The sequence below is a fragment of the Myxine glutinosa genome, chromosome 7, assembly GCF_964187855.1.
Source record: "Myxine glutinosa chromosome 7, kmMyxGlut1.1, whole genome shotgun sequence".
NCBI lineage: Eukaryota > Metazoa > Chordata > Myxini > Myxiniformes > Myxinidae > Myxine > Myxine glutinosa.
Window position 1 is genome coordinate 39,262,936 of NC_136267.1, and position 17,575 is coordinate 39,280,510.

The following is a 17,575-nucleotide window of genomic DNA, read 5'->3' on the forward strand; positions in this document are numbered from 1 at the left end:
TTGTCCTGTTACGTCCGGATCAGTTCAGTGCACAAGCTCTTCCACAAGCCTTGGCTTTGTATACCAAACTAGAGCAATGCGACTGTGTCGCCAATATGCCTCCGTATAGTCCCACAACGGGTAGATGCCCTCGTTCACTGTCCTAAAAATAAACAAGTTTGATTTAAATCCCTTCAGCTGTTTTCAATTATCACATTTTCACCAGCCATGGTAGGTTTCACATCGATTGGTGAAGCGGTTTCAGAGAAGGGATTAAAAAAAAAAATTGGCTTTCAAGCTAATATGGCTGCCACAACACGTGACATATGACCTTTAAAAATGTACACTCTACATATGTATTGTCGCACGAATCCCCTCTTTGTTAAGACCGTGGGATCGCAGATAGCCTGAACGAGCCTCCGAGGCGACGAGCAATTGCGGATTTGACGATGCAAGCACGGGAGGAAGAAGGAAGAGGAAGAAGCAGCGAGCTCTTACCTGACGCGATCCGAGCAGTCTTCAACCTTGCAAATTAATAACTCAAACGAACGTGGAGGTAAAATGTATAAAAATAAACAGGTTTATTACACGGAACCCGATACAAAGGAAACGCGACAGAAGCAACTAATTCTAAATTGGGACGTCCCCACACAGACTTCAAATACGAGACAAAGGGAGAATGAATAAAATAAATGTCGCGTCGTGTATTTGTGAATGCGAGCTTATCTCCGTCTGGCAGTGATTGGGATCGTCTGGCTTGAGCGCATCGTCCGACGCAGCTCCGGTTGGCGCAAACTGCCTGGCCCTCGGCGTGCCTGCTCGTCAGCGCTCCAACGCAAGCCCCGCTTTTCGTTCACACACCAACGCAAGGAAGAGAATCGACAGCGTTCCTTCTCTCCACCGTCTTTCGACATGCTCGTTCCTCCACCAGGTCCGAAGCAAAAGAAGGCCCAGCGCGAAGGGACAGTCAGGAGCAAGAGGCCAAGGGAAGAGAAGAGAGGGAAGAGAGAAAATGCCGGCAAGCGAGTCGTTTTGTCACTCGCGGTGTGACGTCAGCCCTCCTCTCATCCCAACCAGTGCCTCGTTTCTTGGTGGTCTTTCGCGCCTCCCGACGTCACCGGCGCTTGTCCTTCAATCAGCGACCTGCTTCGAAGTAGTCGTTTTGCGCCTTCTGCACTGATTGGCCGAATGTTCGCGCCTTCCGCACTGATTGGCCGAGGTGTCAACGGTCGGTGGCCAATCAGTGTGCCGCTCCTTTACCTTTCTTACCCTCCAATCACGGGGAAGCTTTTTGTCCCTTCCCCGACCAATTACACGTTCTCCTGGGTGTGGCTCCCAGCCTGCCTGGCACGATGTTTGTCACCCATGGTGGCGTACTGCGTGGCTGCTGCCTGTTGGCTCTTCCAAAGTCATTGTAGCGGTGGGGGAATTATTTAATGTGTGGTGCACTAATGGGCCTATCTAATGTCTATGGGATGTATTGCCATAAGGGACACTGGGATACTCACAGAGGGAACGACACACAAGGGAATTTTACCCATAATCCCTGTACTAATTAGCATGCCACGCCCCCTCGTAACAGGGACGAAGATACAAGCTTAATCCGACATTCGGGCTACAGAACTTATTACATCTAGATTCGCTACCATGACAGCCAGACACCTACCTATGCAGATCTACCTGGATCTAGATATTCCTCTACCCCTAATTTTCATAACAGTATGTTTCGGGGATCACATTTGTGAAGTTTCCTGATCGGATAAGGTTCATTTTTCTATGCAAGATGGCTGCCAAACCACGTGAGCTACGACATCATCAGTTTCAAGCTATATGCAACAGTTGTGTTAGATGATATTTGTAAAATTTAGCGTCGATAGGGTAAGCGGTTTAAGAGATATAATTATTTAATATTTTCCTTCAATCCAATATAGCTGCCACACCATGTGACCAAATATATTTCTGTGATCAACTTTTAATCACCATGCCTAGTCAATGACACGTAAAGTTTCGAGTCAATCGATTTGGTGGTTTGGGAGAAGATGTGTTTTTAAGGTTTTCGGTTTAATTCAATATGGCTGCCAAACCATGTGACCTATGATGTCGTAAATGTAATATTTCAACACAAATGGGTCATAGATCATGTGCATGCAATTTCAGATTTTTAGTACTAGCAATGGTACCTGCCCCTTGCCAGCTTCAATTGGGAGGCCAAATGAAAAGGCAAAATATCAGAAATTGAAGGCTTTTTAATTTTAAACGATATATATAAATACTAGCAGAAGTACCCGGGGAAGGGAGGGGAGGGGGAATGGGGGAGGAGGGGAGGAGAGGGTGGGGAGGGGAGAAGAGGGGGGGAGAGGGGGAGGAGGAGAGGGTGAAGAGGGGGGGGATGGGGAGGGGGAGGGGGAGGGATGGGAGGGGGAGGAGGGAGGGGGAGTGGAGGGGGAGGTGGAGGGGAAGGGGGAGGAGGGGAAGGGGGAGGAGGGGAGGGAGAGGGGGGAGGGGGAGGGGGAGGGGAGAAGGGGAAGGGGTGAGGGGAGGGGGAAGGGGCAGGGGGAAGGGGGAGGGGGGAGAAGAGAAGGGGAGTGGGTAGGGGGAGGGGGGAGGGGGAGGGGAGGGGGGAGGGGAGGGAGAGTGGAGGGGGGAGGTGGGAGGGGAGGGGGGAGGTGGAGGGGAGGGGGGAGGGGGGAGGGGGACGGGGAGGGGGAGGGGGAGGGGAGAAGGGGAGGGGGTCGGGTGGAGGGGGGAGGGGGAGGGGAGGGGGAGGGGGAGGGGGAGGGGAGGGGGAGGGGGGAGTCAAGTCGGAAGTCATTGTCGTCAATTGAATGTCGCATTTATTTTTTATTCCCTGTCAAATGGCATTGGTCCCGCATTCCGAACCCGGAAGTCGGAAGTCATTGTCGTCAAAGTTGAAAAATTAACGTTACGAAATACGCTGATGACGTCATAATTTTAAAACCCGAAGGTTTTTAAAACATTTAAGGTGTGCTGTAGTTTCTCTGGGACGTACTGATTCCGAATATGAAGTTGAAAAATTAACGTTCCGAAATATGCTGATGACGTCATAATTTTAAAACACGATGTTTTTTTAATTTTAAGGTGTGCTGTAGTTGCTCTGAGACGTACTGATTCCGAATATGCCTTTGGTTTTGCTCTGCGATGAGTAGTTCTCGAGTTATAAGAGGACAAACAAACAAACATACTTTACTGCTTTATATATATAGATAAGTTAAATCATATCACACGCAATTCATCAAAATCTAAACAGTATTTGCAGAATATCAATAAAAGCCACATCACTGTTTATATCGGTAAATATTATTCCATCGTGTTTGGAAAAAACTGGAAAATTGGAAAAACAATATACGGTAGCCTATTTTACTCCAGGGGGTTCCAGGATTACCCACCCAAAATTTCGTTGTGATCGATTCAGCCGTTTTTGCGGTACCTGGGAATGGACAGACATTTGGTGAATTATAGTAAGATAAGGAATTCGATTAAAACATTTTTGGCTGGTATACCACTTCACCTATGATGTCATCATTATCATGCTTTTGTTCCCCATTGGGAGTACTTGACAATGTGCCAAGTTTCAAATTTTTCCATTCAGCGGTTTCTGAGAAATAAAATTCTAATTATTTGCGTTTAATCCAAGATGGTTGCCATACCACGTGACCTATGACGTCACAATTATGATAATTACATTCTACATAGGTGTCACAACTAACCTGAAAGTTTCGTCTCAATCAGCCATGTGGTTGTTGAGAAAAACGAAGTTTAGCCCGTATGGACGGACGGACAGCCCAAAAATATAATGCTTTCGGGGGCGGAGGCATAAAAAAAGAAACAAGTACAGATACATTCAAAGTACACCACCCCAATGCCAAATAAATAACATATCCTCCAGCACATGGTGTGATACCGCCGTGCAGCAAATAGAGACTGTATTGTGAGGGAGAGGTGTACAATAATTGATTGATTAATTGCGTAATTAAAATCAATAAACAGTAATCGTAAAATAATTAATTTCTTAATCAATTGGCTAATGGAATACCCCAAACCACCAGTGTTTCATCCGAAGCTGTAACATTTTGAAAATTAATTTTAAAAATTAAGTAACCGAAAGAATTAAATGATTAATCAATAAATAATTCATTGATTTGTCAATAAATCAGAAATATCCTTTATAGCCAAATCACTTGTTCACTGCCATGTCCAAATATCAGCGTCCTTGCTCAAAAGGTGCCGGTGATATCGCCCAGATGAGAAAGAAAGAAATAAGTACGTAATAAATCGATAATAATGAAGTAATCAATATATTAATTGATTAATCAAAAAATAAAAAATACGTTTTTGCCAAAGCACATGATTACTATTGTGCCTAAGATTTTAGAAATTTGGCCTATGTTGACCTTTTCGTCTATGTTCACCTAAAATATAATTTGTGGTTGATTGTGGTTGAATTCAGTGACCAGATATGCAAATGCTCTTCAAATTTCCTGTCAATTGGATGAAAATTGAGGATTTTAGAAATTCGGCCTATGTTGACCTTAAAAATACTTGGTGGTTAAATTCAGTGACCAGATATGCAAGTCCTCTTCAAATTTCAAGTCAATTGGATGAAAATTGAGGATTTTAGAAATTTGTCAAAGTTGGTGACCTTTGGCCTATGTTGACCTTTTGACCCCAAAAACAATAGGCTTCTTGCTTATGACCAACTCTACTATTTGATGAAGTTTTGTGATGAAAGGTTGAGAATTGTGTACTGTAGACCGGTGACAAACAAACAAACAGACAGACAAACAGACTAGAAATCGGTCAGAGACCGAGGACTTGCCAGAATGTACTTTTTTTCAGGGGTATTCGTTAGAAGGGAATCGGATAATGTTTGACAGAGTTATTAGTAAAAAAAAAAAATTTGACCTTGAGTTTGACCTTGCAAGGTCACTCAAGGTCAAAGGTCATGGTGCGAAATTAAATGTCGTGTGTGACTTCCTATATGTCAGTAACAGTAAGTGTATGCATATCTCTTGTACTTTTAGAGTTATAGTGGTTTGAAATATATTTTAAATGAAAAGTCGACCCCCCTGATTTCACGTTTTGGGTGACCTTGAGCTTGACCTTGGGCCTAGAGAGTTAAAAATTGGGCACAGTCTATTCCAGGGCAAGACAAATATGTGTGTAAAGTTTGGCGATGCTCTGTGCAACGATGTAGATGGAGTACTGCGCACAAACAAACAGACAGACAAACCAACCAACCAACCAACATACTTGCCGGCATTTTTTCCGGCAAGTAACAAACAGACAGAACCACAAACGCAACCGACCAATATACTTTAAAAATCTTCGATTTTGCAAGTAACAAACAAACAAGACTAGAACGGCACTCAGTAGAGCACATACCTCCGCCAGGCTGAACAGTTTATGTTTTGTATCCACTGATAGGCCGGATATGGATTCAGACCTGAACCAAAATCTAATCGGCTTGTTCTTGTCACCTAACCAATTTGTCCACCAAGTTTAGTCATAACTCGTCCATAACTTTTTTTAATATCATGTTATATATACGCTTTTCACCCGATCTCTCAATGGTGAAGAATCACATTAAAATTTTACTGGCTGGATCCGGATCTGGATCTTCACCAAAATTGAACCAATTCTTCCTTGTCACACACCCAACCTCTCCACCACGTTTCGTCCAGATCCGTCCATAACTTTTTGAGATATCCTGCTATGTATAGTTTTTGGACCCATCTCCCAATGGTGAAGAATCACTTAAAAATTCTACGAGCCGGATCCGAATCCGGATCTTCACCAAAATCTATTCATTTCATCCTTGTCACATACACTACCTCCTCTGCCAAATTTTGTCCAAATCTGTCCACAACTTTTTGAGATATCTTGTTCACAAACAAACAAGCAGACAGACAAACAGACAGACAGAGGAGAAAACATAACCTCCATCCACCTTTGGTGGCGGAGGTAAAAACGAATAAAGAGTGTGAACTAAGTACTCCCTTTCAGCACATGTCATTGCCGGGCCCCCTTCGGTGCCCGTCGATGATGGCATGCAGCGCCTGGAGATGGAATAGGAAAGGAGTCATGTACAAAATTTAAAATGTCTGTAGCTGAGGAGGAGCCCAATGCGGGTTTGAAACAGCATATCGATATAATCAGGTTTGTTTACTTCCTCAGTCTGTCCCCGAACTACTTCCTCTGTTTTGGGGCTAGCCCCACAAAACTTTCTGCGGAACCTTTTGGGGTCCCAGTATGTGATTGCCGTGTGTGGTTTTTCCCATACGTTTTTACATTTACAAGACCAGCGATGCAATCACCCCCATTAACCAACAATAACCGACATAACTGCCGACAGAATAATAATAATAATAATAATTCATTTATTTTGTATAGCGCTTTTCCAGAAGCCCAAAGGCGCTTTGACAGAGTGGCAAACATAATGCATAACAATACATGAAAACAACAATTGCAAAAAGACAAGAATCAATAGGGAAATATTTAAAGCAAAAGGAGGGAGAAGGAGAAGAGATAGTCAGGGGTTAAATGCTGTGGGTTGAATGTTGAATGCAGTGTTGAACAGGTGGGTCTTTAGTGATGTTTTGAATGTGGTGAGTGAGGAGGAGTCTCTGATGGTGTGAGGTAGTGAGTTCCAGAGGGTGGGAGCAGCGATGGAGAAGGCCCTGTCCCCCCAGGATCTGAATTTGGTCCGGATGGAGGGGGTCAGGAGGTTGGTACCAGCAGAGCGGAGGTTGCGGGTGGGAGTGTGTCTGGAGAGGAGGTCAGCCAGGTAGGATGGGGCCAGGTTATGGAGGGCTTTGTATGTCAAGAGGAGGATTTTGTACTGGATTCTCTGGGGGATGGGGAGCCAGTGAAGCTTGTAAAGGATGGGGGTGATGTGGTCACGGGTCCGGGAATGGGTGAGTAGACGGGCAGCGGAGTTCTGAATGTATTGGAGTTTATTGGTGATTTTTGAGGGTGAACCATAGAGGAGGCTATTGCAGTAGTCCAGACGGGAGGTGATGAAGGCGTGGATGAGGGTTTCTGCAGCCGTGGAGGAGAGGGATGAGCGGAGACGGGCAATGTTTTTCAGGTGAAAGAAGGCTGACTTTGTGATCTGTTTAGTGTATTTGTCGAAGGAAAGGGTTTGGTCAAAGATGACGCCAAGATTCCGGATGTGAGGGGAGGTGGATACTGGGATACCGTCGATGTTGAGGGACACAGACACAGATCCTGATCGGGATAATCCCTGCCTGCATGAGGAGATCGTAACCGGCAGGCCACGCTCCGAGCTTCGTCATTGGCCGAGGAGACATGGGGTGATTCGACAGAGCTCGGCCATTGGTCAGTGTGACGTCAGAGCGAGAAGCTTCGACAGAAACTAGAGGAAGAAGAGCACGTCTCTTGGTTCTTGCTTAGTAGTGCTCTTATTGTACGATTGAGGAGGAAGGTGGCGTCATTTGGTGTGTGTGGACCTGGTGCTGAGAGAGAGAGAGAGAAAGGTGTCGACAATTTTGATCATGAAGAAGGGGTGTTTGCGGTGTTTTGTGGGGCTCTTGGCGTTTCGGACAGAGTGAAGAGCGAAAGGGGACCGCCCGCACAAATTACCACACGTTCGTGGAGCCGCGGAGAGGGACTCCGCGCCATCTTATGCGCTTCCCGTGAGTTTACGCTAACTTACGCTAAAAACTTCGAGTTTCGACGACCATCAGTCTCATAAATTTCTGTACGCAAAGCTGAGTGCCAGCATAAATGGTGGATGTTCTTTTATTTTATCTTTCCCCTTGTCTGTTTTTGAGTTAGTGTGGAGGGTCTCTCAGAATTGGATTTATTTGACCTCGACCTTTATTTCACCTTGCATTTATTTTCATTAACCAATTATTGTTGAATTTCCTTGTGTTCGTTTATTCGTTGTGGGTTCGAGAATAAACCTGTGTGTTTCGCCAAGTAAACTCTTTGTTTCCTTCCATCCCGCATGCGCCAAAAAGTACCGCCAATTTTCGGGCTGCCGCCTCGGAGTTAAAAACGAATGGCCATTTGTCACCCAGTGGTCTTAATTGCTGGGCGACACGACAATATATATATATGTATATATATATATATATATATATATATATATATATATATATATATATATATATATATATACATATATATATATATACATATATATATATATATATATATATATATATATATATATACCCCTGCCCTTCCAGCCAAAGAAAGATGCATAAAGCAACCAAGAAAAGCTACACAAGGACTCTTTGCTATTTCAAACCATATCTGGGTTCTTCTACAGCCGCAGACATTCATAAGTAGTATATACATGAGAATCCCAATGGTACCCACCCCTTCAGCTGCTGCCGGACTGGTTTTATCGCTTAATGGTGAATCCATCAGCGACAGCGTAGGCAGAAACGTGCACCACCGAGGCTCCCATACATGTACCCCGTGCAATGTCAACAACAATTAACATATAAATAACGAGACACAATCACATCTTATGTATGTACGATTGTACGTCTCATGTATGTACTATTTGTAAATGTCTGCAGCTGTAGAGGAACTCAGGTAGGGTTTGAAACAGCAAAGGGTTTACCTTGTGTCGCCTTTCTTAGTTGCTTTATGCAGCTTTCTTTGGCTAGAAGAGCTTGGGAGTTCATCTATTTGATAATCCTAGACACCTGGGTATTTGATTTGGTGAGAGCGGACTAGTTATACCCTCTAATTATGGGTGAGAAACGTGATTGTGTCTTGGGAGATTATATATATATATATATATATATATATATATATATATATATATATATATATATATATATATACATATATATATATATATACAGACTTGGCATTTAATATGGAATATTTTTTTTGTGGGGTTGAACTTACTTTTCAAGATGACTTAAAAACAAAAGTTCATTGGAATTATATTGAAATTATTGTAGATTTTGTTAATGTGACCTTTAAAAGAAACAAAAACCACATTTGACATTTCGAAGCAAATAAATTCATCCTTGAAAGTGATGTAAACTGATATCGAACTCAATTCACGGACAGTACTGTGTTAAACTTCTGTGCGTTTTCCAGAAGTATCTCTTTATTTTGCACATTAGCCCAAATTTTTTTTAAACAAAAACAAAAGTTAAATTACGACTGAGATTACGGACAGTAAAATTACAGTTCAGTACTTCGTGTAACCCCCACGAGCATTCAGGAGAGCATGTACACGTCGAGGCATGCTGTTCACGAGATTTGCCAAGGTTTGGACAGGAATCGCTTGCCATGCAGTGACAATAGCCTGCTGCAATTCATGCACAGAGGCAGGCTGCTGGTCCAAGTTGTCGATTTGACGCGTTAATTCTGCCCACAAGTTCTCTATCGGATTCATATCCGGGGACATGGCAGGCCACTCCATATGCTCTACTCCACGGTCAGCAAGAAAGTGTTGGATCATGCGACCACGATGAGGCAGTGCATTGTCATCTTGGAAGACAAAGTTTCCTCGAAAGGCTGCACGAACAAATGGAAGCAATGTTTCTTCCAGAATGGCCCTGTGCTTGAACTGGTTCAGGTTTCCATTCAGAACAACCAGGTCAGTTTTGCCCCCTGCATGAAAAGCAGCCCAAACGGTCACCCCACCACCTCCAGCTTGGACTCTTGGCACTATACAATCTTCGTTGTAGGCTTCATGCACTTGTCTGCGCACTCGGACGTGGCCATATTGACGATAGACCAGAAATCTAGACTTTTCACTGAAGATCACATGATTCCAGTGTCCTGGCTGCCATTGGCGGTGCTCTCTGGCCCACTGCAATCGGCGCTGGTGGTGTTGTCTGGTCAGACGTGGCTTTCTCAGGGGACGCCTGGCACGATAGCCTGCTTGAACCAGTCGTTGGTTGACTAGCCTTCTGGATACAGGCACATTTGTCAGTTGCTGCCACTCAGCCCTAAGCCGATTAGCTGACTTGGTACGGCCATTGCGGACTAACCGGTGCAGCTGGCGATCATCGCTCCTTGTGGTTCTGTGGGGACATCCTGACCTCGGTATTGGAGTAGGGACACTCCTCTGAGCATTTCGTTTCAGGATCTTTGACACCTGACCTTGAGTGATGCCATACTGCCGAGCAATAGCACGCTGTTTCATGCCGGAATTTCGTAAAGCCACCACTAAATGACAAACAGCATTGTCGAGTTGACGGACCATCTCCAGGGGAAGCGGCAATAACTTTTGTAGATGTGCAGCAGTTGTTTTCCACTAATACAGAACGCAACAACCCTTATATACCCGATTGTGAAGCCAATCGTCAAATGTACCTGTACGTACATTTTGTCACGCCACCTGTGATATAATCCTGTTATTGACTTCTTGCTGCGACAGACAATCAGTGACATGGTTCTTTTAACAAAGAAATCACTGAAGCGTAAAAGAAACTCACCAGATTGATATACCGAGTTCAGAAAGTAAACCCAAGTCAAGAAAAAAAAAAAAATTCCATATTAAATGCCGAGTCTGTGTATATATACATACATACACACACACATGCACACATGCCAGGGTTGTTTAAACTTATCTGGCCCCAGACCCCATTTAGACAAAATTGTTTTGCTCATGTAAGCATTTTTCTCATTCCATGCTGGTGCAGCTTTTGTTCTTTCACGAGCGATTCATTTCACAGTTAATCATAACCACGCCAAGTTGATTTGTTACCACATTAAGAGTTGAATCCTGTGGAGATGTAAGCTATAGATGCTGGAGTCTAACCGTTGGTCTGCATTTTAATTTCCCCTAAGCAAATTATTAACCACTGCCAGTCGCCTCCATTGGGTAATGGTGGTACAAAAAACAATGGCCTTCTTTCATGCGGAGACTTTAAAATGCCATTTTTAAGCTCTGAAACCAGAAGTGTGACGGTCTCAGCGAGTCATTGCTGGCACTCTTTGTATTGAACTCCACCAATAAATAATATTACCAGTTGCTGGGACAATACTGGTGGTCGTAACTCGGGCAACGTCACAGTGGATGCTTTTGATTGGCAATACATTGGATGTATGGCAATCCACCTTTATAATCTCTCATAATGTTGTACTGTACTTTTGTCTTCATGACACACAAATCAAGATCCAAAACAATAAAGACGTCGTGCAGAGCACGATACTTGCAAAATCCACCCACCGCCCAAAAAAAGGTTGCCATGGATACATCAAATTGTCCATTTCTTTAAGATTTCAATTGAACATCTTCATCAAAGCTTTGTTCAATCAGATTTTATTTATTATTTTTCAAATGAAAATAGATTTTAGTAGTTTGACCTTGAGTTGATCTTTGACCTTTTGACCTCAAAAATAGTTGTTTTCCCAATTCAGTGATGCACTATGCAAATGCTGTTTAATGTCTAAGTTAATAGGATGAAAAGCGACGATTTTTCAGATGAAAATCGATGATTTTAGATGTTTGACCTTGAATTCACCTTTGACCTTTTGACCTCAAAAATAGTTGCTTTCCCAATTTACTGACTCAATGTGCAAATGCTATTCAACTTTCAAGTGAATCGGATGAAAATGACAATTTTAGAAACCTGACCTCAAGATGACCTTTGACTTCAAAATCAATAGACTTCTTCCTTATGAGAAACTCTACCATTTGGTGAGGTTTCATGAAGATCGGATTAAAATTGTGACATGTAGGCAACAGAAAGACAGACAGAATAACGCACAAGACCAGACGAACCAATATACTTGGTTGTGGATGTCGGGAGGAGGACTCTTACATATTTGCATACATAATAAATAGATGGCTAATAATAACAACATTGTAAAATAAGTTTCCGCTGTATTTACAGTGACTGATGTCTGCAGAGGTGCAGGTGTAAAGGAAATGTGAATATCTTGCACAACCTTGGCCATCATCGCATGCGGTTTGCTTACTTTATTTAATGTGTACTATAGGTGGTGGACAAGGCTTGTGGTTTAATGAACTGAGGACATGTACAAAGAAAATCCACCTTTGTTGCATTTCTTCCCATAGAAGGGGTGTGAGCAGCGGCACTTGGAGCGCTGTCCACCCTTCTTGATGATGCATATTCCTCCATTGCGACATTTCCTTGTCCGACATGGGTTTTTCACTAGATGGATTGGTGGGGTCACAGAGAAGGGACACAATAAAACAAAATTGGAAAAGGTCAAAAGTACCGGCATCTCAAAAGTAGAAAGAAGGAGAATTGCTTTGTAATAGATGTCCCCTACAGGTCCCAATGAATGTTCTTGTTCCAAGCAATCAGCAATTGTGAGCAATTTCCAAGCAATCAATGGGGTTTTGTAATCACTTCTGTGTGTCTGACTGTCTGTGCGTGTGTCTGTCCAGGCCATAACTTTTTTACCATTTGAGTTTTGTCATCAAATTTTCACCAAAGCTTTATTATGATAATATGGAGAAGACATTAAAATTTTTGTCAAAAGGTCAAAGGTCAGCATAACCTAAAATAATCAATTTTCATCTGATCTGAAATTTTAAGAATTTGTATATTGGATCATTGAATTGGTTCACCAATCAAAAGCTAGAAACTGATTGTTTTATTTAGATCAAAAAGTGAAGGTTGCGTATAAATCACTAATTTTCACCCGACTGACTTGAAATTTAAAGAATTTGCAAATCAGTTCACTGAATTAGTTCACTAATGAAAAGGTAGGAGTCAATTGTTTTTTTTCTTGATGAAAAGGTCAAGGTTGCATAAAATCGTCAATTTTCATCCAATTGACCTGAAGTTTTAAGAATTTGCATATTAGGTCACAGAATTGGTTTACCAATCAAAAGCTAGAAGCTGATTATTTTTTAGATCTAAAGCTCAAAGGTCAGGGCTGCATAAAATCATCAATTTTCATTTTGTATTTTTTTTAAACTGCTTTCGTTATTTTGAGCAGATCGAAGAAGACGAAGACGTCTGAATACAAACGGACGTGGACAGGCTTTGCATTTTCTGATGCTTTCTTGTTTTAGGTTTGCAAAACTACATAATAAGTTGACGTTTCTGTTAATTATTATCACTAGGGCATGCCCGTACTATATATATGCCCGTACTATATATCTATCTAAAATTATATCCCCCCCCCCTCTATTTACATGAAATGGTTTGGTTCATTCGCAACGCCAAAGCGAACGGCGAACGGCTTGCGAGTACAGTGACAATCCCCCCCCTCTATTTACATGAATGGTTTGGTCCATTCGCAACGACCACAGAACCCCCCCCTCATGCAATGGTTTGGTCCAAAGCGAACGGCTTCCGGAGTTTGGTAAAGCAATCGCCATCGCGTGCACAAACGCGCAGGAAAGCGAATGAATCGCAAATTCGTTTTTATTAGTGATACGAATTGAATTGGGAGAAATTGGGAGATGAATGAATTGGGAGAAATAATGCGCATAAGAAATCGAATTACGTACCGTAATGGCGGTCAGCTCGTAACGCGCTCAGCTCCGCTCGTCTCACATCGGCCACGCCTACGCAACAAAGCGTTCTGTGATTGGATGCCGGAAAGCGTGCTGCCGGACAGTCGTCACTGTCCGGAAGTTCGCAAATCGCAGTTAGGATGAATCGTTTTAATTTAATCGCAGTTTGAATTCGTTTTAAAACATAGTTTAACGGCAACATAGTTTTCCAACGTGAAATAAATGAATACGCTGTCAAATGTGCCGTCCGAGGCAGAGTCTGATCGCCACGTTCGGCACACGTGATAGCTCGCTGCTCTCTGATTGGTTGAAGCGTTTTTTGGACATATCTCGGTAAGTAATTGTCCGATTAATATGAAACCTTGAAAAGGCACATCCTCGGGTCCCCAGCAATATACCTGGCAAGTTTCAAGTATATCGGACCCGTGGTTGTCGAGAAACAGCGGTCACAGACAAACAAACACACAGACAGACACACACACACACAGAGATTACTGGAATTATAGATAGATTATAAAGCCATGCACCAAGTTTCAGTTAAATATGTTGAAGGGTAAGGAGAAAAAGTCTGAAAAACTGACCCATGTATATAAATATAATATAACCACCTTTTGAGGCCATTTTCCCCCGCAAAGCGGGGGTTGGCCTTTTTCGGGAACCGTGGTTGTTGTTGTTTTTTTTGGTCCCCTTTTTGAAGCAATGTTTTACGGCCGGATGCCCTTCCTGACGCCAACCCTTTTTGCCGCCTTTAACGACAAACGGGGAATTACCAGTGAATTGGTACTCAATTTGCCGACCTCGGAAGGATGACAGGCTGAGTCAACCCCCCTGGCGTTAATTCAGCGATCGACCAGGATTCGAACCCAGGATCCTAGGATCCTAAGCCGGCACCCTAGCCGCTAGCCCAACACCAGGCCCAACACCTAGGACCCATGTATGATATGTGATATTTTCAAAAAGGGTATAACTCCACGAAAAAATTTTATCCTAAATTTATCCTAAATTCTGAAGACAAAACCTACCTTTCTGGCAATGCTTTCCGTGGTAAGGACTGTGGCAAGTGCACGATTTTTGGAAAGTCCAAGAATACTCGTTGTACACGGAAGTGCACACTCCCTGATGAAGACATGGGTTTGCATCACAGGGATCTGCAAGAAAATGAGGGAATGTTAAAAAAAAGTTTTAAGAATATTTTTCATTAATCTTCTCAATGTCTCAATGTCGAATCGAATGAGAATTGCCCTTGTTTGGTTATGAACAGCAGCATGCATCATGGATATATAATCATCTTTTTATACACACTGGAGTGACACTCAACAAGGAGTTTTAGACACAGAACAGAAAGGATGTAAGAGAGGGTGCTAGGGAACGATAGACCATTTGTTATTAAACAAGACCATACTCGAAAACTGCAAGCTTCGACAAACCAACTTATCCACAGCCTGGGTAGATTACAAAAAAGCCTTTGATAGTGTCCCACATGCATGGATTATAAAATGCATGCAGGTATACAAAGTTAACCCCCAAATAGTAACACTGATAGAGAAAGCAATGGCACACTGGAATACAACGCTGATACTACCACATTTGGAATGGAAAATTTAAATCCCAGGGGTAAAGATACGACGTGGTTGCTTACAAGGTGACAGCCTTTTCCCCCTCATGTTTTGTCTGGCTCTGGACCCACTGAGTAACCTCATCAATGAACAATGACACATATACAATGTAACGTGCCACAGAAAAATGACCAAAGAATCTAGAAAGGTGACACATCTATTGTACATGGATGATCGAAAACTGTTCGCACCGAATGATGACAAATTGGCAGATCAACTGAAACTAGTAAAGCGCTACTTGGAGGACATTCAAATGGAATTTGTTCTTGATAAATGTGCCAAACGCACATTTCTATCTGATAAGCAGAATAAGACTACTTCTGAAATCAGCTCTCTCTCCAATGAACAAACTCAAAGCTATAAACCAACTTGCAGTACCGGTATTCCAGTATAGCCGTGTAATTATAAACTGGCCACAATCAGAGATCAACAACTTAGACACCAAAACAAGGAAACTTCTAGCTTTTCATAAGATATTCTACAAAAACCAATGCTTTCCGGGGTTTTACTTGCCGAGAGGAGAAGGAGGAGGCGGTCTGATGTAGCTAAACCTAGATCACAGAACGGAGTGTGTGGAGGACTAGTGGAGTATGTGAAAAGCTCAACAGACTATCGAATTTTGAATCGAGATCGAGATTTGTACACGAGCAAGAACACAACAAATCAGAATAGGTATCCTTAATCCATTTAGCTACAAACTTCCAAAAACAGGTGCAGGGTACTCCACAGTAAAATGAAACAGAAACAAATACAGTCCCAATGATAGCAAAGAAGGAAAAGGAAAACTTCAAAAATAATTTCAGCAGATATACTCAGACAAATGAGAGAATGAAAAAAGAGCAGGAAGATTCAAAAAAGAGCTTGACAGACCAGGGATTGATAAGGAAGACTCATTGGAATGGCTAAGAAGAGGTCAAATTAATTGGGATGGAGAACGAGTCGTTGGGATGGAGAACGACACTAATGCCTTAAAGAGAATGGTGGGATTGAGTCAATCGGGCAAATGCAGGTTTTGCGGGATGGAAGCAGAAAGTACCAGTCACCTCCTTTCAGGATGTAAAAAACTCATGTCAGAACAGTTGTACACAGAAAGACATGACAGCGTCTGTAAAGTAATCCACTGGCACATCTGTAAACATTTCAACATTCCGGTTCCAGAACAATGATGGAAATACAAACCAAATCCGATCCTTTAAAATGAGCACACAGTGCTCAGGCATGACGAGATGATCCCATCAAGTGTAGACATTGCAGGCGGAGCATCGCGTCTGGACATAGTGCTCAAACACAAAAAGGAAAAGACGGCACTGTTGATTGAGGCTTTGGTTCGCAATGGCTGAGCTAAATGCTTCAGAAACCAAGAAAATGGTCAAATACCAGGACCTAAAAAAATGAGGTAAAGAGGTCTTGGAAATAGAGGAAATCTGGAATTATAGTGCAAAAATTGAAGAAACCTGAAATGCATCAACATGCGTGCCTTTCCATTGGAAGGACGTTAAGCCGGAGGACCCATCTGACAGCACTAGTTGATGTTTATAAATGCCGTGATATCTTTCACGAAAAGTAGGTGAATGTATTGCTGGCACCCTGAACAACTTATCAAGGGATACTTGAATGTTAAGATCAGGCCTTGAACAATCCAATTGTCCTTAGCTGGGGTGACGTAACAAGAAAACATGAAATTCTAAAATATCTTCTGTCTTGTTCACCTTTTGCCCCATTAATTAAGATCAATTATGTGAGAGGTGAACAAGACAGTATATGCCATGTACTCATGAGTCCTTTTGTCCTTCACCCCTCTGACAAGGTCGGAGACGGGGGCATTCAAATGAGCTCCGACCCACCGATCATCCGTCCATGCAGTTTTGTGTACGCGTTATATAAACATGTACAAAAAGTTTTAATTAAAACAAAAGCCACGTCGATGTTACACAATGCCTAGATGCAGCTGTGCCTATAACGTCGATGTTATAGGCACAGGACATTCCTATTGATTCGATTACTTGATGTTATTTTTGTGCAAAGTGAAAATATATCTCGGCAATTTCCCGTGTGTGGCGACGAATTTTTAATATATCTCGGCATTTTCCCGTCTGTTATTTCAGGCGGTGTATGACTGACCATGCCGCGATTAAAAAAAAAAAAAATCTCGGCAATTTCCCGTGTGTGGCGACACGTGAACGAAGCTATGCTCCTCTCTCCACATTATTGTGACGACGTATAAATTAAATATTTCATCGTGACGATTGTCATCAAATGGACGAATTTTTAATATATCTCTGTAGCGGTTACCGCTGGATGTACATAATCGCCTTGCACCGGCCAGAACACGGCCAGACGCGCCTCTCCCGTGCATGCCCGGACTCACTGTTCCCGGGCACGCCCGAACCTCCCGGGCACGCCCGGTCTCGTCTTTCCCGGGCATGCCCGCTCTCGCCTTTCCAGGGCTCGCCCAGAGCGTCCGGGCATGCCCGCTATCGCCTTTCCAGGGCTCGCCCAGAGCGTCCGGGCATGCCCG

The 17,575-nt window shown here is 42.9% G+C and overlaps 1 protein-coding gene across 2 annotated transcripts in view; it reads right to left on the reverse strand.

Moving 5' to 3' along the window:
• The window catches only part of LOC137431139 (factor VII-activating protease-like), a 151,543-nt gene that overhangs the window by 55,222 nt on the left and 78,746 nt on the right, over positions 1–17,575 (reverse strand). For both annotated transcript variants that reach the window (XM_068122118.2, XM_078781531.1), the window contains 2 exons: positions 14,464–14,589; positions 12,003–12,122 (listed from right to left, as the gene is read on the reverse strand). In XM_068122118.2, the coding sequence (XP_067978219.2) occupies positions 12,003–12,122; positions 14,464–14,589 (246 nt within the window). The remainder of the gene's footprint in view (positions 1–12,002; positions 12,123–14,463; positions 14,590–17,575) is intronic.